The 23306-nt window shown below is 36.4% G+C and overlaps 1 protein-coding gene across 10 annotated transcripts; it reads left to right on the top strand.

The window, feature by feature from the left end:
- Positions 1-2935: 2935 nt before the first annotated feature.
- On the top strand, positions 2936-23300 carry herc4 (HECT and RLD domain containing E3 ubiquitin protein ligase 4). 10 transcript variants are annotated; one of them, XM_048203996.1, is made up of 24 exons: positions 2938-3141; positions 4072-4378; positions 7241-7400; positions 7547-7623; positions 7720-7941; positions 8022-8113; positions 9471-9601; positions 9769-9929; positions 10432-10523; positions 11400-11524; positions 11697-11756; positions 14726-14837; positions 14992-15181; positions 16070-16242; positions 17428-17547; positions 17752-17850; positions 17928-18101; positions 18173-18316; positions 19542-19708; positions 20499-20565; positions 20651-20733; positions 20855-21038; positions 21159-21261; positions 21803-23300. In XM_048203996.1, exons 2-24 carry the CDS (start codon positions 4153-4155, stop codon positions 22009-22011), a joined length of 3171 nt encoding a protein of 1056 aa, XP_048059953.1. In that variant the 5' UTR covers positions 2938-3141; positions 4072-4152; the 3' UTR covers positions 22012-23300. The 10 variants fall into 10 exon arrangements, 7 of the variants coding, with proteins under 7 accessions (XP_048059953.1, XP_048059950.1, XP_048059949.1 ...); XM_048203993.1 differs by having other exon boundaries at positions 17428-17568; XM_048203992.1 differs by having other exon boundaries at positions 10423-10523; positions 14729-14837; positions 17428-17568.
- Positions 23301-23306: the final 6 nt, after the last annotated feature.

Below are 23306 nucleotides of genomic sequence, written 5' to 3'. Positions count from 1 at the left end.
AAATTAGCATTTTAAGTGAAAATTGAATTGTTGATATCAAGAATTGCCATTGTTACTAGTGGAAATGAAATTCCTGTTATCAAGAATTGAATTGATATCAAGAATTCATATCTTGAGAATGAATAAAAGTCAAAACGGCTTGCCATATTGCTGCAGATAAACAAACCAATGCATGTGTGAAATCATGAAAGGAACTGAGACAAGAATGAAACATTTTAAGAGGGAAGATTTCCAATCCTGTATTGATCTTATTTGTTGTAGGCACATATATATCATACATCCATGTCAGGGAAAATTATTATCCATTTAAGGCAAGTAATTGCATGTGTCATTGCAACTCAAAATATGAGTCCAAAAACAAAACATATTTAAAAAACAAAAAGAGGAACCAAATACATAGTTTTCTTGATATCTCAGACAACTAATGCAAAAAAACTGAAAGGAAAAAGTTTAGAGAGAAAAAAAAGTGTGAACATTTATTAAAAAACATGATTGAAATAAATATATACAAATAAATATATATAAATAATAAAAATTAGTAGAGATGCACCAATGATACAAAATTTCTCCACCGATACTGATAGATCAGAGTGATATCTGCCGATACTGATAATTATACCGATAGTTTTGGGGTTCTGCCTTTTATGCTTTCTTTTAAATTATTGATAGGCTACTTTTATTATAATTAATAATTAATCATTATATTTTGAAAGAAATGCAAATAAAAACTTACTCCCTCCATTTCATCAACTTGTTTCAGAGTAACTGGTATTAGTTATAAACATAAACATATTATTTAAATTAATATTAACATACATTAACAAAATTCTGAAGATTAAATTAATATTTCTTAATCCTGAATGTTATTAATTCATATAATTACTATTAATATTGAACATCAAACTGGTTTCTTAGCATTTTCTTTACACAAAGCACAAATGCAGTGCATTTTCTCACCCTCTTTTGATTGACAGGCTGTTTTTAAACTATCAGCCGATAGCTGATAGTGTGAAAATTTGCTTTTATCGGCCGATACTGATTATTGGCCGATATATGTGCATCTCTAAAAATGAGAATAAAATAAATATAAATAGATTAAAATAAATGAACAAATAACAAAAATCAGATTAAAATAATTAAAAAATAGGGTACAACGGGGCTAAAGGCGCCTTTGATTTTATTTTCCTCTAAACCACTAGATGGCAGAAAAACTTGCCGCAGCACTTTCCTAAACATCCGCTTTTCAATATGCATGTGCAAATTTGTCTGATCCTTGATGCAATCGCGGGCAGCAACGCAAAGTTGATTCTGAGGTAGTTTGATCTAATATTTGATGTTTATTAAAATGTTTTTGATTTAAGTAGCAAATGAGAATCGATTAAATTAATGTTTGTATTTTCAGACAAAGGTCTTCTTAATGATTTTCAGTTTTGTTCAAGGTAATTCAAGCACAGTTTTTCAATAACGGAAGAATATGTAAAAGTATGGTATTTGGGGTAAAAAGCACACCTGCTGTTGGGGCAAAAGCACAATAATTAATATGATGATAAACAGCTGATTGACTTTTCCATTTGTTGATGTGACATGGTTAGATTCACATAGCAAATATCATATATCAAAATGGGTATCCATCTTAGAGATAATACCCATATTTTTAATGAAACAATCACATTTTAAAATATATTACTCATATCATAAAATATAATTTATTGTTACTACTTTAAATCTATATTAAATAGGCTATTATGGAATCTTCTTCAATGCTTTCAGAATCTTTACTTTTTAAAATAATTTTGTTTCTGTATTTCTGTATTTTTAAAATCTACTTTTATATTTTATATATAAAAATATATATTACATAGGCCTATTTTAATGACAGTATATTTACTGAACAAAAATGAATGATTTTATTTATCAAAATAAACAGAAAATAGTACAAAATTTACTAAAGTGATTCTTTTGAACAAGTATTAACCTAGTCATTATTAAAAACATATTATTTTAGCTAAAGTATTTGTATGAATACTGTGTGTCTTTTACCCCATGCTGGCCCCCGTCACCACCTCATACATTTATAAGATTTTTAAACAAAATTAACCACTTTACGATTTTTTTTTTCACTCAAAATATTTCAAAACACTGCTTCAGGAAGCTTCGGAGCACAAATAAATCAGTGTCGAATCAGCGGCTCAGAGCGCCAAAGTCACGTGATTTCAGCAGTTTGGCGGTTTGACACGCGATCCGAATCATGATTCGATACACTGATTCATTTGTGCTCCAAACCTTCCTGAAGTGTTTTGAAATCGGCCATCACTAAATAAGTAGTTATTTATTTTATTTTTTTGGCGCACCAAAAATATTCTCGTGGCTTTATAATATTAATATTGAACCACTGTACTCGCATGAACTGATTTAAATATGTTTTTAGTACATTAATGGATCTTGAGAGAGGAAATGTCATTGCTGGCTATGGAGGACTCACTGAGCCATCGGATTTCAACAAAAAATATCTTAATTTGTGTTCTGAAGATGAACGAAGGTCTGGAACGACAAGAGGGTGGGTAATAAATTACATTATTTTCATTTTTGGGTGAACTAACCCTTTAAGGTGTGCCTTTAGCCCCGTTGTACCCTACATTTTGAAACTAGATAAACAAATAAAAATAATACATCTAACAGTACAGAACAAAACTAAGCAGAAATAAACTAAATGTAACGCAATATTTTCACAATAATAATTTTCATTGACTTTTATTTTGAAGAAATCCCTAGCTTTGGCCGTGGCTTTAGATCTAGAACATATAAAAACGAGAAAGCATAATATCATCGTAAATTTAGCTAATTATTCTCTATCACGTTTTTATTGTTATTATTATTATTTTTATTATTATTGTGTGTGTTTCTAAACGCACCGCAGGAACTCCGCATGTGTCGTCACATCCGGTGTGTCTGAAACGCTCTAGAATATTACAGCAGCTTCGCGTTCATTCTGCTGTGTGTATTTAAGCGCGTGTCCGACTGCTGGCGCTCTTTCAGGCTGTCATGACATTACAGAATATATCCGCATTAACGCTCATGTAAACATAAGCCCTGAACCTGTGCTGGAGACGTCCAGAGGAGCATTATATTACATATCAACAGGTAAGATTTAACACTAACACTCGCGTGCTGTCAAAACGCTGTATGGGAGTGTGTGTGTGTGTGTGTGCAGACATATCTTCATCTGGTGTAGCGGTGTTCATGCGAACTAATGATATATACTTATGTGTTTATGGTCTTATTAAAGTCACAAACTCGTGTACAACATCAGTGAGGTGTGATTTATTTTATTCTGATAGCCCGTTATTAAAACAAGCACGCGCTTTGCTCTAATAATTTACTGATATTCTCTCAAAACTGCGTTTAATCACCAACCGTTTTAACGGTCATTTTCATTCACACACGTCATAGTCACTGATGTCAGGACATTTAAATCTCACGTGAATCACGTGGTCTGTAGTTTAAAATTCTATACAGTGTTACATTTGTTGTTGTTTAGAACACAAAAGTTAAATGTATCTTTTTAAGCACTTAAAGTACTAGTACCCGTTTTTAATGCATCTAATTATAGTCTTTAAGCTGTGTTATGCAATATATGTTTATTTACACACCTCCCACAAACTGAACTTTCTAGAGAGATTCAGAATTTTCTCTACAGGGCGGGACTAATCTGCGTGCTTTCCTTTTCATCTATTTAAACTGTGACAGCTATACTAGTAGGCTACTAGTTAGGTTTTTTTAACCTAGTGATAGCAAATATCAAAACAGATAGTGGTATATGGTTTGTGAGTTGAGTTACTTATAGAAAATGTGGTTTAGAGTATATGGTTAGGGTATTTGTTACATTTATCTGTTAAAATAAAAAATAGTTTGTACGTTTTAGTAGGTTGCTTTCGTGTAACTGATTATTTTCATCATTATTATTGTTTTTTATTATTTTTATTTTTTCCCCACCTTGAGTGTATCATCAAAACAGAAGTTTGTTTAATGAAGTGCCTCTTTAAAGAGTTTGGTTTTGCTTTCACCTGACAGGTGTGTGTGTGTGTTTGCGTGAAGTGCTTAAACCTGTAAGTCTTCACCTGCGGAAGAGAGCGGGCATACGGGCCCGTCGTCATGCTATGCTGGGGAAATGCCTCGTACGGGCAGCTCGGTTTAGGTGGAATTGATGAGGAGATAGTGTTGGAGCCGAGGAAATGTGAGTTCTTCGAGGGCAAGCGTGTGCGGGACGTGGGATGTGGCAGACGTCATACTGTCTTTCTGCTGGAGGACGGGACGGTCTACACCTGCGGCTGCAATGACCTGGGACAACTGGGGCATGACAGATCACGCAAGAAACCAGGTAGGGCCACACAGGTGCTCTTCTAGCTTTATAATGTTATGGCTTTACTTGATGGATTACTTGATTCAGTTCACTTCTGAATTCAGATTTCCTGATAATTTACTCACCCCCGTGTCATCAAAGATGTTCATGTCTTTCTTTCTTCAGTTGAAAAGAAATTAAGGATTTTGATGAAAACATTCCAGGATTTTTCTCCATATAGTGGACTTCACTGGGGTTCAATGGGTTGAAGGTCCAAATGTCAGTTTCAGTGCAGCTTCAAAGAGCTCTACATGATCCCAGATGAGGAATAAGGGACTTATCTAGAGAAACCATCTGCCATTTTAAAAATAAATAAATAAAAATTATATACTGTTTAACCACCAATGCTCATCTTGCACTAGCTCTTTGACGTGCCATGCATTACTGCGGTAGGGCGAAAAACTCCATCTCATTTTCTCCTCCAACTTCAAAATCGTCCCACATTGTTGTTTTACCTTTTTTTGTAAAGGGCGTTTGACTTAGTCTTTGCACGTTCACTTTGTAAACACTGGATCGGTACTTTCAACTACGTCACGCGTGACCTTTCCAACATGATTACGTAATGCGTGGCACAGTGCTAGCGCAAGATGAGCATTTATGGCTAAAAAGTATATACACTTTTTTTAAACAACCGATGGTTTCTCTAGATAAGACTCTTATTCCTCGTCTGGGATCATGTAGAGCTCTTTGAAACTGACATTTGGACCTTCAACCCATTGAACCCCAGTGAAGTCCATTATATGGAGAAACATTCCAGGATTTTTTCCTCAAAACCTTCATTTCTTTTTGACTGAAGAAAGAAAGACATGAACATCTTGGATGGCATGAGGGTGAGTAAATTATAAGGAAATTTTAATTCTGAAGTGAACTAATCCTTTAATCTGAATGATTCACTTCAAGTCGATGTGGCTGATGACATAAGTTCCTATTATATTTCACAAAGTAAATTAAGTGACACTCAAAAAGGTAATATTAAGGCGTTTCCTTCATTCTTGTAACACCCACTTTTCGTGATCCAAATATTTCTTGCTGGATCAAACCTCACCCTTCATTTTTTGTAAGTTTCAAGTAAAGTAGGTTTTGAATATATAAGATCAGAGTAAAGTGTTTCTTTGTTTTAATTTGTCACATTTTATCTACACTACCATTCATAAGTTTGGGATTTTTTAATGTTTTGTGAAATAAGTCTCTTCTGCTCACCAAGGCTGCATTTATTTGATCAAAAATACAGTAAAAATGTGAAATATTATTACAGTTTAAAATAACTGTTTTCTATGTGAATATATAGTAAAATGTAATTTATTCCTGTGATCAAAGCTGAATTTTCAGCACCATTACTCCAGTCTTCAGTGTCACATGATCCTTCAGAAATCATTCTAATATGATGATTTGCTGCTCAAAAAACATTTCTTATTATTATCATTATAAATAACTCACTTTTCATCCATTTAAGGCATCCTTGCTGAACAAAATTATTAATTTCTTTAAAAGAAATCTTACTGAACCCAAACTTTTGAATGGTACATCACATTCTCACAAACTCTGCATTGCATTCAAGCACCCCTGTTAGGAAACCCTGGGTTATATTAGGTTATATCAATGGAACAGCCTGTACGTTAATAACATGTGCTAAAATCAATCTGATGGATTTGGTAACAAATTACCATTCCACAGAAATGCAGATATGAGTAGGTCAGTGTGACATCGACTGCTGTTCCAACAACTGTCATTTCTTGAGAAGTCACATGACCTCTAACTCTGTTTGAAGTATGTTGCTTTGTATGTTTGCACTGAAATTGATGGGTCCTTTACAACAACAAATACTGTAAAATAAACCTTCACAAAGACATTAAAGGATTAGTTCACTTCAGAATTAAAATGTCCTGATAATTTACTCACCCCCATGTCATCCAAGATGTTCATGTCTTTCTTTCTTCATTCGAAAAGAAATTGATGTTTTTGAGGAAAACATTCCAGGATTTTTCTCCATATAGTGGACTTCACTGGGGTTCAACGGGTTGAAGGTCCAAATGTCAGTTTCAGTGCAGCTTCAAAGAGCTCTACATGATCCCAGACGAGGAATAAGAGTCTCATCTAGAGAAACCATCGGACATTTTCTAAAAAATATATATATACTTTTTTAACCACAAATGCTCATCTTGCACTGCTCTGCGCTGCACCACGCATTACATAATCACATTGCAAAGGTCACGCGTGACGCAGACGGTAGTACCGGTCCAGTGTCTGCAAAGTGAACGTGCAAAGACTAAGTCAAACGGCCTTTACAAAAAATGGTAAAACAATGATATCGGACGATTTTGAAGTTGGAGGAGAAAATGAGATGGAGTATTTCACCCTACTGCGGTATTTCTGCCTACATCACGCGTGACCTTTCCAACGTGATTACATAATGCGTGACGCATTGCAGAGCAGTGCAAGAAGAGCATTTGTGGTTAAAAAGTATATAATTGTTATTCTTTTTAGAAAATGACCGATCGTTTCTCTAGATAAGACTCTTATTCCTCGTCTGGGATCATGTAGAGCTCTTTGAAGCTGCACTGAAACTGACATTTGGACCTTCAACCCGTTGAACCCCAGTGAAGTCCACTATATGGAGAAAAAATCATCTTGGATGACATGGGGGTGAGTAAATTATCAGGAAATTTTAATTCCGAAGTGAACTAATCCTTTAAGAAACATTAAAAATATTGTATTATGCAGATTGTGTAGTTAAAAAGTGAATTTTGCTGTAGCAGATGCAACATATTGAAATATGCACAGTATTGGCCAGTATTCCATGTAGTTCATCAGTATAATCTGATGTTCACACCCCCTCTCTAGAACAGGTAGTGTCTCTGGATGCTCAGAACATTGTGGCCGTGTCATGCGGTGAAGCTCATACTCTGGCTCTGAATGATAAAGGACAAGTGTTTGCATGGGGTTTGGGTTCAGACGGGCAGCTCGGCCTTTCAAATATGGAAGACCGTGTCCGTGTACCCAGGTAAAGAATCTGTATCATAAATCCCAATATTATTGCCACTATAATGCGTTCCATTCCCAAAAAACCTCTAGACAAATATGACAATCATAGTCCATGACCTACCCGCATAGCATAAATAACACTGTGTTTCTGTTCTCTCTACTCAGAACTGTCAAGTGTTTGTCAGAGGTTCACATTACCCAGGTGGCCTGTGGATATTGGCATTCCCTTGCTTTAGCCAGAGGTATGATTCTTATTATATTTCTAAACCGTATTATTACATCTGAAACTGCTCTCTTTACCCTAATTATGTGATGTTATTCCCAAATTCTTGCTCAAGGAGGTCAGATATTCTCCTGGGGCCAAAATAAATATGGACAGCTGGGGCTCGGGATGCAGGGAGCCGGTGTCTCCACCCCACAAGTCATTCAGTCTTTACAGGGCATCCCATTTGCCCAGATATCTGCAGGGGGCGCTCACAGCTTCGGGCTCACGCTGTCTGGGGCCATTTTCGGCTGGGGACGAAACAAGTTCGGCCAGCTGGGCCTCAGTGACAATGATGGTAAAACAAACACCTTAGACATTCAGTTGAGCTTTCTCTCATTTAATGATTTTTATGGTGGGATGCATGGTGTTCTTCAGATCGCTATTTCCCTGCCTTGCTGAAGACTCTCAGGTCCCAACGGGTCGTTTACATATGCTGTGGAGAGGACCACACGGCAGTACTAACAAAGGTATGGTCAGATTTGTTGCTTATTTTAAGGGCTTAAAGGGGTCGTGACATTATTTTTTTATTATTATTATTATTTTAAAGGATTAGTTCACTTCAGAATTTACTCACCTCCATGTCATCCAAGATGTTCATGTCTTTCTTTCTTCAGTCGAAAAGAAACTAAGGTTTTTGAGGAAAACATTTTATCCATATAGTGGACTTCACTGGAGTTCAACGGGTTGAAGGTCCAAATGTCAGTTTCAGTGCAGCTTCAAAGAGCTCTACATGATCCCAGACGAGGAATAAGAGTCTTATCTAGAGATACCATCTGCCATTTTCTGAAGAAAAATAAAAATTATATACTTTTTAACCACAAATGCTCGCAGCACCTTTAAGACTTGTCAGTACACAGCCATTGTTATGATTGGCTAACGTCATTGCATAGGAAACGGTATCAGTGCAGACTCGCTATTGCATGGGAGTAAGTGTTTTGAAACGTTATTCATATAAAACCGTCATTTACAGACAAAGTATTTTACTGGTGGTTTCTGATGCAGCTGCTGTCAGATCAAATACTATTGGCTGCTTCATCTTTCAACAAAAGTTTCTTTGCCAACTCTCCATTATGTTGTGCCTCATTTACAAAACAAAATGAACAAACATATAATCCGCAGACTTGATCTGGGATGACACTTAAATAAACCATCCACTTGTTTCTGGCACTGAGATCCATTGTAGACAGTGAGAGTTATTATAATGGAATCTATTTGCTTTTAACGCAGCACTTGCATCCAGTGTTGACAGTTGTCTGCCGTTATGCGAGTGGGCGGGGCCTATAGTGCAATGATGTATAACTATTCGTCGATGTCTTGCTCTGGAGGCAGGCATATGCAGATAAATTCACCTGTGTGACATCACAAATCCAACAATATCCAAACTAGATGTTTTTGGAGCTTGATTAAATGCTTTGTTTATAATGAGGAGGATATTTTAAGCTATGAAATTTGCAGGATGTTTTAATGATACGAAGACTTCTTATGTAAGAAGATCAGGGTAAATTTGATTTATCATGTCATGACTCCTTTAATAAGCAAAGATGTAATTTATTGACATATTTAATGCTGTACGTTCAGAAAAAGGAATGGCCATGGTTTAGATTAAGTCAAGTCAAATTAATTTGCATAGCGCTTTTTAAATTACACATTGTTTCAAAGCAGATTTACAGAAAAATATTATGTTAATGTTTCTAATATATTCATGCCTTATAGTTGTATTAATCAGATTAGAGTTGGGCAATAATATAGTTACATTTTGCCACAAAATTTGCTATAGTTTTTATCACTTTACGTGATTCGTAATTAGTAATTTTTGTTTTGTAGGAGGGAGGTGTATTTACATTTGGAGCTGGTGGGTACGGTCAGCTGGGACACAACACCACAAACCATGAGGTGAACCCCAGGAAGGTGTTTGAACTGATGGGGAATGTGGTTGCACAGATAGCTTGTGGTAGGTAAGTATCCATAAAAAAAAAAAAACATTTGTTGCATTTTTACTCAATGTCTTTGTCTCAGTTTTCTATATGAAAGCTTGAGACCTGCTACCCGAGAAGCGTCTTTGTAAGAATGTATCTCTAATCATGAAGAGCATGAATTGTTTTTGTTTTTACCTGCATGTAAGGCAGCACACTTTGGCGTTCATCCCTTCATCAGGAAAGATTGACTCATTTGGTCTCGGGGGTAACGGACAGCTCGGAACACGCACCACCTACAATAGGATGAGTCCCGCCCCTGTGAAAGGCTGCTGGCGAGCACATACTGATCCCGTGCCTATGGATATAGGTGAGTTGACGGTTTACATGAAGTCTTTCAACAGAATTCATCCCTCAGACAGATGTCCTTCTCAGTGTTACCCAAATGCATGCATCAGGACTGACTTGTTTATTATGCTAAAGGCTTTTCATCATACATGTTATGCAATTTATCTTAAAGGCAATAAACCAAATAACTCTTCTTGTAACAGATAACATACCTCTAGTCTAAATGGCTTTTTTAGGAAAATGCTGATATGATTTACCAGAGCAACACCAAGATTATGGGTCTGATTCCCTGGGATTGTGTGAACTGATTTAAAAAATATATATCCCAGGAAAGAAAAGTGTCTGTCGAATACATGAATTTAAATGTACTCCTAATGTAAGATCATCACACAGAGTTGAGTTGCACTTTAGTATTGTACATGGGCACTTTTGTTCACTCATCAGTGTCCCAATGTGTATACTGTGAATCAATATACTGAGACGGACCCCAGGAAAACCATGTGGTGATGTTTCAGATTTGACAGGGCTGTGTATTTCAGAGGCGGAGCAGAGTTACTGTGTGAAGAGGATCTATGCTGGAGGAGACCAGAGCTTCGCTCACTATGCTTTACCTCAGGTATGAGCAGAGGTCATGGATCAAGCTGATGAGGCGTATATTAAAGGGGACCTATTATGCAAAATTCACTTTTACATGGCGTTTGAACATAAATATGTGTCAGCAATGTGTACACAACCAGCATATAATGGTAAAAATCAATGCTTCGTATGTGTGCACTCACAAAACCATATAAGACTGATAATAAACTTTCATGATGATGAAGAACTGTAGTGTCATGTGCATGATCGTGTTAGAGATCGTGTTATGATAATCAAAACCAAACAGATGTTTTGTTAGTTTTTGGCAGAGTATCCGAGGCAGGAGCTGTAGGCTCCCGCCCTCTTCTGGAAAGCAGGCGGGGAGCAGCAACTCATTTGCATTTGAAGATACATGCATGAAAACGGCATGTTTTTCCTTCCACTCAAAAAATGGGCATTTACAACGTGATATAATAAATGATCCGTGGGGTATTTTGAGCTGAAACTTCAGACACCAGAGACTTATATTGTGTCTTGTAAAAAAGGGCACAATAGGTCCCCTTAAGATTTGATTGGATTGTGAAAAGTGCTATAAATAAAGCTATATTATTGGTTATTATTATTATTTCCTCTCCCACACAGCCGTTGTTACATCATCAGTGATCCTTATTATTACATTTTCCTCATTATTATGGTACCAGAATGAAATTTTAAATTTATTTTGTGATTTTGTATTTATCTGGATCTTTAAATATTTTGTGTCACACTGGCTACATGGTAACATGACATGTCACCGTCTAAATCTGTCAAATGTATTTCAAAAATGTGCAGTATGTGTTAGTTTGAACAGTTGCCTTTGTAGTGATTGGCCGTTCACTGATGTTCCCATTTAAATGACTCCGCTGTATTGCTGTAGGATGACAGCCCTCCACTGGATGTGAGGATAACCAGACCTGACGGACAGATCTATACACTCAGCGCTGACCTCATCCAGAAATGGCTCAATCACGGCCATGGGAGACTGTCACCAGAAATCACCAAGTACTGCTTTGACTTTCTTTACTTTGATTTTTACATTAGGGCATGTAGATGAAACTCAGTCTATCCTCATATAAATGATTATCTAGCTTTAATTCAATTCAAAAAACTTCATGAAACTGTCTGCATAGGTCTGAATATCATACTGATGATGTGTCTTTGGTGTCTCTTGTAGTGAGATTGATCTTGTGTTCTCTTCAGCGAGTTGTCTCAATGGAAGTTTTCTGTCTGGAAGGTAACTAGATATTATACATTCAAAACACAACGTATATATATATATATATATATATATATATATATATATATATATATATGAAGAGTTTGGTTCCAAAACGTTTTCCAAACAATTTTCAAAAAATTGAGTTTCCGCCAAAATCAGTATTGTATCTGGTCGGTATTGAAAAGTCATTTATTAGTTTTGCGCAAAATGCGATATCCGTCGTGTTATTTTCTCCCTTTCTTCCCAAAACGCGACAAACGCCAGTCTCCTTTTTCTGCAGAACGTGATATATCCGCTCTCAACCAATCACAGCGCACCATTCCACGCACTGTAAACATTAAAGGCTTTTTTAAAAGCCGTTTTTAATACCAATGTACGCAGAAAAAAAGTGTGTTTATTTAACCGTGCGGTGGCGCCAGATACTCTTTAATCGGTAATGACAAATAATTCATAACATTAACAAGATGACCATTTTGGGAGCGACGGTTGAATGTATTTTTAGTAAAATGGCTGAATATAAGATAAATATTGGCAAAGTTTAGACTCTGTCATATATGTGAATCAACTTACTTTGTTGTGTATTTTCAAAATGAAAAATAACTTTTATATTGACGAATTAATTGCATTTTGAAAAAAAAAAAAGTGTCATGGATTTGTTGCATTTTGGGGAAAAAAATAATACGTTTTTATAATAAACTTTTTAAAATCAAAATGTAGATTTGAATTTTTAATGTTTTTATATCCAAAAGATGCTATCTGAAAGTTTGAAACAGAAAATAGGGGTTTTCATCTTGCCACTTACTTGGTAAAGAAAACACCTTTTTACTCAAAATAATCAAAATGGAGTTATTGCGTTTTGGAACCAAACTCTTCATATATATATTATATAAAATATATGGGGATGCACCAATACCAATCTTGTACTTGTACTTGTAAAAATACATCCCGATACCTCACGTGACACAGGCGGCAGCAGCAGAAACAATGTCAGCCTTAGAGGTATGGAAATACTTCAAAAATTAATGATGACAACACACACATTGCGAACTGCATGCTTTCAATCACAATTTGTTATCGATTAGTGAAGGCGGGATAGGCGGAATCGTGCTGAATGACACAGACCAGAAGCGCTCTCTCTCTTTCTTGCACGTGATCCCAGTTCTCTCAGACAGTGCGTGATCGGTTCTCCTCGCGCCTGAATGGTCAAATGCACACATAGTTGTCAAAATGTCCATCGTGTGGAGCATCTCACGTAAATACAGTTGGTTATGACCATAGACTGTAAAAAAAGATGGATGACGCGACGCCGCTTCCTTCCATTGTATTGAACTGAAGCCAAAATGGGCTGATGAATGGGCGCTGACACGTTACGCAATACGTCAAAAAAAAAAAGTTTGGAGCCTGGGCATGCGCAGAAGGAATCGTCGTGGAGCCGGAGGCGGAGTCGCGATATCAAACTTCCGCCCAGACGACTGCGTCATCATTCATGTATTTTAAATAGACTATAAAAATTATACACAATTTAAAAGTCTACCTATAAAATAATAGGCTATTCTGTTTCTAGAGCAATAATATTTTTGAAACAGCAAATTCAGTAGATAAAATCAATATAATATGCCACTAGAAACAACTCTAAATCGCCAGAAACGGTCCTGCCATTTTAAATCAAGTTCAACTAACGTTACAGGAGATCGATTGCTGTAATTAGAGTAAGCTATCATTAGTTTTGTCCTGCTAATTATTATTTTATACCCATAAAAATAATAAGTAACTGCCAGATAACGATCACCTGCTTTTTCCCGACATGGTTAACATTAGGTGTGTTATCTTAACTAATAACATTTATTAATTAGCTTATAACGCCCACATTTAATGATACAGAAAAAAGTTCAGTGATCCGTCAGATCCTGTAGGTCAGTTAGTACAGTTTACTGCTGAACAACTCATTTTGTTGGTGCTAAATAACAAAGAAATCGAAAATTAACAGTTAGTTAATACATCTTCAAACTCCCCTCGAAGCTCCGACAGTCCTCAGACAAGCTGTCAATCAACTTCGAATCACGACGACACGCCCCGTTTTTATAGCATCAAATTGCTAGCTAAAATCTAAATCATCACAAAAACGAACAATTGAATATATATCAGCGTGATAACAACTACCTTAAATGACCAAAACCATCTTTCAGAAAGTTTTATTTGAAGCATAATTTATTTTTAAGTTTTCACTGAAGTCTCATTCGACTGCATTGAGAGGGCGGGATTTATGACCTGTACTGCATCCAGCCTCCAGGGGGCGATCAAAGAGCCCGCGGCTTCACTTTTCAGAACGTATGAGACACACCCGGTTATGGCTTAAGTGGGCGTAAACATTTGGGTGAAAACAGGATATGTGTCAGTATCCATGGATTTGGTCTTAAAGGGACTGTAGCCTATATTTGTTATTAATGTTAATAAAACAACAAAATATGTTAAATAAATGTATACATGGTAAATAAACCTACTGTATTTTTATATCTATAGTATTTGTTGTATTGTTTGTAATTTGTTGTAAATTTATTTTTATATAACAACAATTATATATATTGGTAATTATGCTCTTTAAAGGTTATTGGACACTGTAAAATTTTTGTTCTTTAAGTTTGTGACAAGCACATAAAAATTATTACTTTTTTCATTAGAGTAATAATAAAGAAGCTGTCCTACATTCATTAGTCTCACTGTGTTGTGCTTGGAAAACTGCGACATCACCTAAAAAAAATAAAAAATAAAATTAAATAAAAAAAAAAAGATAAAAATTAATAAATGTATAGGCATCGGTATCGGCGAGTACTGGGAAAAAAAGTATCGGTACTTGTACTCGGTCCTTAAAAAATGGTATTGGTGCATCCCATATATATATATATATATATAATATATATAATTGCTCTGTGCAGACCTTATAAATAGCTGATGATTGTTTCTCTAATGAGTGTTGTGTTTTGCAGTAGTCCAGATCACTACAGCACAAGCAGTAAGTGCTCAGGTGTGGACATTAACACGGCCCGTCTGTTCTACCACAGGCTCATCCAGCCTGATTACCCACAAATATCACAAATTGTGAGTCACTTGATTTTATGTTTCCAGCACGAATGAAACCAGTGTAGTGTCATTTTCAGAAGACTCATGTTAAATGTGTTATTTTCCGGTGAACTACTCCTACTAAGTGCCCATCATTCCTGTTTTAACCAGTGCATGCTTTATCCTAATCCAGATAGCTGCCAGTTTGGAGAAGAATCTCCTTCCCAGATTGAGCAGTTCTCCTCCAGACATAGAGGCTTTGAGGCTCTACCTCACGCTGCCCGAGTGTCCGCTCCTCAGCAACCCCAACAACTACACCACCCTCACTATTCCTTTCGCCAAGGCCATCGTAAGCCTGAAAGACACCCCCATCAAAGTGCTTGGTACGTCCCATCCACTACAAGAGGACATTTGTTTGTTGGGCTTCGTCATGGCTCTTGTAAAACACTGAACAATATTTTTCTGGTCCAAAATCAGCAATCAAATGCATTTTTACTGCTCAGTTTATATAAAAATAAAAGGAAGTGAAACAGTATGAACAGTATAAACATGTTTTGTATAATGCGGTGGCTGTGTACAGAAAGGCTTTATTTAAAGTGATGCATTTTTAGACTGTCCTTCATGAATGGATCCGCAAATTTACTTCTCAAACTTTTTTAAAAGACTTCTTCTCTTGCCTAGGAAAATTCCCTGACCAGTTGGACCATTACATTCTAGGCCGGTTTTGTTTTTTGAAGTTAAAAGGAATTTAACTTCTTTGCAACTGCATGCATGTACACAATGGCCACACTTACCATATGCGTAGTGCACTATTAGTGTACAATAGGCAATGGTCAACTTCTGCACATTGGTAGGTATTTTTGAGTTGTCTACACATTCACAGCATAAGCGCATCGTCTCACAGCATGCCAGAGGCCGTGCCATTCAAGAGCCATCCTGCCTGCTCAGTATTTTTTTTTTAACAAAAAATTATTTGTGAATTCCACTTCTAAAAAAAAGTTAGGGGGATAAGAAGAATTTCTTATCTAGGAGATAATTTTTTCAACTACCTTCTTGTTTGTGAATCTCACGAAGAAATGTCGGGGTCATACTTCACCCAAAAATCTAAAATTTTTGCACAAGGAAAATTTATTCTTTAGAATCATTCCATTTTTTTTCTTTTTTTTGCATTATGACATTGTTTTCATGAAAGTTAAGCACTTTTGTTCCCCCAAATTTCATTCTCCCTTTTTACCTGTGATTTTTTTTTTTTTTCTTTTTTTTTTTTTAAGGAAACTGGTGGTCCAGGTTTGAACCAGCGGTCTTCCAGAGGCTGGTGGAGCTCTATAAGGAGGTGGTGGTGTATCTACTGCGGATGCAGAAACTGGGAATCCCCCATTCTGAACAGAGGATCTTCACCTGCTTCCTGCACACCTCGCTCAAACTCCTGGAGATCCTCCACTCGGTGAGCACCACAGTTGAACAGACACTGGCAGTGCCCCAATTTGGATAACATCTGTCCTAAATACTAAAATTAGAATTAGTGTGTCCTAAATCATAAAATGGAATGTCTAAATGTTCTGTTTATGTCTTACTACATACTCATAATGTACTTTACATTAGTTAAAGGATTAGTTCACTTCAGAATTAAAATTTCCTGATAATTTACTCACTCACCTCCATGTCATCCAAGATGTTTATGCCTTTCTTCATTCGAAAAGAAATTTAGGTTTTTTAGGGAAAACATTCTAGTATTTTTCTCCATATAGTGGACTTCACTGGGGTTCAACGGGTTGAAGGTCCAAATGTCAGTTTCAGTGCAGCTTCAAAGAGCTCTACATGTTCCCAGACGAGGAATAAGAGTCTAGAGAAATTATGTTATTTTCTAAAAAAAAAAAAAAAAAAATTATATATTTTTAACCACAAATGCTAATTTTGCACTGCTCTGTGATGCTCCACGCATTATGTAATCACGTTGGAAAGGTCACGCGTGACGTAGGCGGAAATACCGATCCAGTGTCTACAAAGTGAACGTGCAAAGACTAAGTCAAACGGCCTTTACAAAAAAAGGTAAAACAACAATGTCGGCCGATTTTGAAGTTGGAGGAGAAAATGAGATGGAGTTTTTCGCCTTACTGCGGTATTTCTGCCTACGTCACGCGTGACCTTTCCAACATGATTACGTAATGCGTGCCGCATCATAGAGCAGTGCAAGATGAGCATTTTTAATTAAAATATATACATTTTTATTTTTTTTAGAAAATGACTGATGGTTTCTCTAGATAAGACTCTTATTCCTCATCTGGGATCATGTAGAGCTCTTTGAAGCTGCACTGAAACTGACATTTGGACCTTCAACCTGTTGAACCCCAGTGAAGTCCACTATATGGAGAAAAAAAAACTTAATTTCTTTTCTACTGAAGAAAGAAAGACATGAACATCTTGGATGACATGGGGGTGAGTAAATTATTAGGAGATTTTAATTCTGAAGTGAACTAATCCTTTAACATAAACTAACAATGAGAAGATCTTCTCATTCTTGTAGGTGAATGTACAGTAGTTTAATGTACAAATATAACCATATTATAAAGTGTTAATGGAAATTCTGTAATATTAATTTGCTAATATCATTCTAATTATCGTGTTGCAGGTTAATGAGCGTGCTGGCCAGATCATCCAGTATGACAAGTTCTATATTCATGAGCTGGATGAGCTTATTGACATCAGGAATGATTATGTCACCTGGTTTCAGCAACAGATGTTCTCTGTGGTGAGTCTGCATTGTACAAAGGTAATCAGCGTCATTTTACACTCCTGAATCATCGTTTAATTTTCATTTTCATTTTCATTTGCAGTCACTTTAAGGTGACGTATGTAATTCCTGTGCTGCTAGATGTGTAAAAATATACTTTTCTTTAACCTCAAATCACACAGTCAAAGTCACATTCCCCTGTCTCTCATCTGTTTTGAACAGGTCATGGACTCGCAGGTCACCTTGTGCAAATACCCGTTTGTTTTTGACGCTCAGGCGAAGACGACGCTGCTCCAGACTGATGCTGTGATCCAGATGCAGGTGAGAGAGCTCCGCCGCATCTGAAGATTTGACATCATGTTTTACTCTAATGCGCTCACAGTGCTGTTTGTGATCAGATAGCCGTGGACCAGGCTCAGAGACAGAACTTGCACTCGCTCTTTCTGTCCGGTGGAGGAGTAGAGTCAGTAAACCCCTGCCTCATCCTCATCGTACGCCGAGATAACGTGGTTGGAGACTCCATGGAGGTGCTGAGGAAGTCCAAAAACGTTGATTACAAGAAGCCGCTCAAGGTAAACTAGTTTGCCTTAATCTGTGTGTCATCATTGCTGCTTCTGCAGTTTTTAATTCTATTATTCTGCAGGTGATCTTTGTTGGAGAGGAGGCCGTGGATGCTGGCGGCGTGAGAAAAGAGTTCTTCCTGCTCATCATGAAAGAACTCCTAGACCCTAAATATGGCATGTTTCGATACTACGAGGACTCCAGACTCATCTGGTTTGCTCACAAGGTATAGTAGTAAGAAAGCATGCAATGTCCTTTTGAGGAAAAAATATTCAAAATTCTTTATTCAGAGGCCATAAAAAAGCAAAAGTTCCAAACAAAGTGCACAAGTACAAAGACAATGTTTTAGATATTATGCACTTGATCTCTGTTACTGTACTACTTCTAAAATACCTCAAATGGGTCATGAACTGCATTGTTTTATTGTTTTATAATGTTTCTTGGTGTGCATTTATAATGTTAGTATGATTTTTACATCAACAATTGTCATAACTTAGAAATAAAAGGCATTTTTCCTACCCTGATTTTAGCCCTCCGATTTGAACACTCTGTTTTAATGGGCGTGTCTGCTGTGAGACTTCAGTGTAAACGCCCACTGCTGTGATTGACTAACATTTTTTTCATATGAAATTGCCAAGTAATAAGAACTCAGTCACCAATAAACTCACACTGCTTGATTGACAGCTCCAGTGATTGTAAACGGAGCGTTCTTTGATTGATTTCTATATAGAATTTAATCACCATTTAAATAACAGATTATTTTCATCCTACAAAGATCATCTGACTGTACATGAATCATTAATATCAGATCAGGCATTAGTATTAACACAGTTACTGACATGTTGTTGCATTACTGTCGAGTCCATATCGTAAAAGTCTAAAGTCCGAAATGTGATTGATTTACCAAAGAATCCACAGTGAAATGTACCGAATACAAATAAATAAAGCTCAACTGAAACATTCACATTGTTTAAAATAAATAACCATATTCCTACAATAGGATCCTTTGAAATGTAATGTTATTTTAGTCCTGTATTGCTCTTCTGTGGAGACGGAGTTTCACCTATCTATAGGCACATTCCAGGATCAGTCATTCACTGGGTCTGGTGTCAATAAAAGCTTTTATTGGACTAACAAGGAAGTTTTCAGTTCTGAAACTTGCAGGATATTCTTATAGTATGATGACTTATATATCAATGTCTTATATATATATATATATATATGTCTTAAATATCAAAAGCTCAAGGAAAAGTTGTTTTCTCAATTCATGACCCCTTTAACCTTCTAATACATGTATATTGAAGTAAATAAGACAAAACAAGTTGTTTGTGACAATCATCATAAATATATATACTAAAACCTACTCTTCATTCATACCTAACTCACAAGGTAAAATCAGTGTAAGATGAGGAAAATTCAGTCTCACACATGTCAGCTATGCTTTACTGCAGACATTTGAAGACATCGACTTGTTCCACTTGATCGGTGTCGTCTGTGGATTGGCCATCTATAACCTCACTATAGTGGAGCTGAACTTCCCACTAGCACTGTACAAGAAACTCCTGAAGAAAGTGCCCACACTAGAGGACCTGAAAGAACTCATGCCTGACGTAGGAAGGTGCGTTTTTCAATAGATTGATGAGGTTTTGTGCTTCTGTTTATAGGTTTCAGAGCTTAAAGGGCTCATATCATGAAGAATCAAACTCTCTTTGACTGTTTGAGATGTTTCATATACTATGAAACACATGGTGGACCTAAAACTTCCTCCCCAATCCATAAACCTTCTGATGTCAGACAGATGAAAAGCATTTGGACACATGCATGATCCACATTCACATCAATGGCACCTATTCTTGTGTGTCTGAGGAGTTAAAATGGACTGTTTATGTTTAAGGGACATTATAATGAAAAGTTAAATATGACTGTTTTGTGCTGAAAACATTAACCCTGTAAAGATATTTTTTAAATGCAACAGTTTATTGAATTTATTGAAAGATTAAATTTTTTTTTTTTTAAAGCTAAAACAAAAAGTTTACTTAGTCTGTGTTTTTTGTTGAGGCTTATATTTGATACACCAGGCTTTTAAAGCTCATATTGTATGATATAGTAAGAAAATGGAGGAAATACACAATATTCAGAGACCCGAACCAAGCACAAGTATGCAATTTGGTGCATATTGCTGCTGATGTTCATATGGACAAAGAGTAATTTTTCAATTGTACAATTATACTTTTACTTGCTAAAAAAGTATAATCAATCAGAAGGCATGTAATAGATTGTATGCAACAGGTTTTTCAGCAAAGTTTTGATCATGCTGTTCATTTAGAGGCCTTAGAAATGTGTATATCAAATATGATAGAATAGGCTTTATGATCCTCATCTATGTTTTTCTCTGTCTGGATCTTCAGGAGTCTTCAGCAGCTGCTGGATTATACGGAGGATGATTTGGAAGAAACTTTCTGCCTGAATTTCACAGTAAGAACAAGTTAAAGTGTTGTTTGCACATAATAAAATAAAACATAAATAAATAAATGCATATACAGTCATTTTATAATTGCAGATCACAGAGGAAAATTTTGGTGCCACAGAGGTATTAGAGCTGATACCCAACGGGACGGACATCAGCGTCAACAAATCCAACAGGTAATATTTACATTCTCTCATCGTGAGCATTGTGACTACTACTAACTCACCCTGTGTTTTTCATGATTTTAATATATTTTGCCCAACTAAATAGTTTTTCTCACCCCTTCAACCTTACCAGGCAGGAATTTGTCAATGCCTACGTTAATTATATATTCAACACCTCCGTGGCTCCTCAGTTCAGTGCTTTCCACGCTGGATTTCACAAAGTGTGTGGAGGGAAGGTTCTAGAGCTTTTCCAGCCCAGTGAACTTCAGGCCATGGTTATAGGAAACACCAATTATGACTGGAAGGAATTGGAGAAGGTAAAAATAAACTTCAGATGAATTTGCTAGGACTGCTGCTGGTTTTGTGCTTGAAATCCAATAGCATGTGTTTGGAAATGTGCGTTTGTTCACTTTGTAAATGGCTGTATTGATTCTCAGAGCACAGAGTATAAGGGCGAGTACTGGGCGGATCATCCCACCATCAAGATATTCTGGGAAGTATTTCACGAGCTGCCTTTGGAAAAGAAGAAACAGTTCCTGCGTAAGTGATTAATCTTTGAGTTTAGAATTACATGCTAGTGGATGAGTTGAATCAACTCCACAGCAACTACTTAAATTTATCCACTAACCATTCAGAAACGTCTAAAAGTTGTAACTTCTTCCTGAGACTCTCCATCAGTGTCGACTCCGGTTTGAACAATGTAAGGCTGAAAACTTTCGTCATTTTGGCTGCGTGAGATTCTCCAGCTTTGTTGTTGTTGAGCTGTTAAAGCTCCGCCCTCTTCTGGAAAGGGGGCGGGAGCAGCAGCTCATTTGCATTTAAAGGGACACACACAAAAACGGCGTGTTTTTGCTCACACCCAAATAGGGGCAAATTTGACAAGCTATAATAAATGATCTGTGGGGAATTTTGAGCTGAAACTTCACAGACACATTCTGGGGACACCAGAGACTTATATTACATCTTGTGAAAAGAGGCATAATAGGTCACCTTTAAACCTAGAGTGTAACTAGATGAAGTTCTTCAGAATCGCTGTCAGTATGTACATACTTTGACGCATCTTCCTGTCATTTTACTCCAGTGTTCCTGACGGGCAGCGACCGGATCCCCATCATGGGAATGAAGAGCCTGGCGTTAGTGATCCAGCCCACCGGTGGAGGAGAGCAATATTTCCCTGTAGCGCACACATGCTTCAACCTGCTGGATCTGCCCAAGTACATGAGTAAGGAGTCACTCCGAGAGAAACTGCTGCAGGCCATCGAACACAACCAGGGCTTCAACCTCGTCTGACGTCACAGAGCGATCCGTGCCACGCAGGTACCACACGCGCTTCAGACTGCAGAAGAGCTCGTGTGATTCACTGCGACTGCTGCTTTTGATTCGTTTTTGAAATTAGCATAGAAACATTTGATTTATCTGAATAATCATCAGTTACAATTTAAATAAAGACACTAAAATCTGCAAATACAGCATCCCAGTGGGACTGAAACATGAAAACAGTATTTGTATATCAGTATTTTGATACTTACTCAAAGTTTGGGTGACATTTGTGTGCTAGTAAGCTTTATATCTTTTTTTACATGTAACATTTTACAATAAGGTTCTATACATTAACATTAGTATCATAAACTAACAGAATTCATTCATTTATAAATTCACTTTAGTGATTTATATTTATAAATACACTATTCATTGTTTGCTCAAAATGCATTAACTGCTGTTAACATACATATACTAATACATTTTCAACAGTAAATGTAACAGTATATGAAGAGATTACATTAATTAATATTATTAAAGGCTAATATTTATTGTTAATGACAATATTAACTAATATTAGCGTATACAACCTTATAGTAATGTGTTACCAGTACGTTTTTTTTTTTTTTTTGCTCTTCAAAACCTTTGCTTATTGTTTTAATTATGTTTTGATTCTAAATAACTTAACATGGATGTGCAAAAATCACACTTGCTAAACCAATAAGATGCAACAAGATGACTTTTGAAGAAGCAATGATGTTTGGCAAGTCGTTCAGGTTGACTTTAGGACGTAATGGATGAATATTAATGCAGAATCACACATGATTTTAATATGTGTCCTTAAGGGATCTTAGAGCACTTTTGTTACATATGCCTTAACTAAAAACAAACACATAGATTGTTTTGATATTTATTTTGTTTTGAAAGATTGAGTAAGTACCACAATCTGATAGCAGGTGCAGGAATGTGTCTGATGGACACTGAATGTGTTCATCACGGTTGTAATGTTCATATACTGGAGTGGCAATACAAAGTCTTACAGGTGTTAAGAGTTGTAATAATAAATGACCAATAAAAATAAGTGAGTTGGATTATTGCACTCATTCATGGTGCAGGACATTCAAGTTAAAACTCTGTTAGTCTTAAAATGCTCATGGCTCATCACGTGTGTGTGTGTGTGTGTGTGTGTGTGTGTGTATGAGCTACTAGTTGCTGTGCCATTATGTGTGTGTGTGTGTTGAAAGGTATGTGGAAGCAATTCAACAAATGCTGACATTTTTCTTGTGTTTGTAAATTGTAAATAAACACAATATTTTCTAGTTTTG

Source organism: Megalobrama amblycephala, linkage group LG10 (genome assembly GCF_018812025.1).
Source record: "Megalobrama amblycephala isolate DHTTF-2021 linkage group LG10, ASM1881202v1, whole genome shotgun sequence".
Classification (NCBI taxonomy): Eukaryota; Metazoa; Chordata; class Actinopteri; order Cypriniformes; family Xenocyprididae; genus Megalobrama; species Megalobrama amblycephala.
The sequence above is the reverse complement of the archived record's forward strand: the minus strand, read 5'-3'. Positions and strand labels throughout refer to the sequence as shown.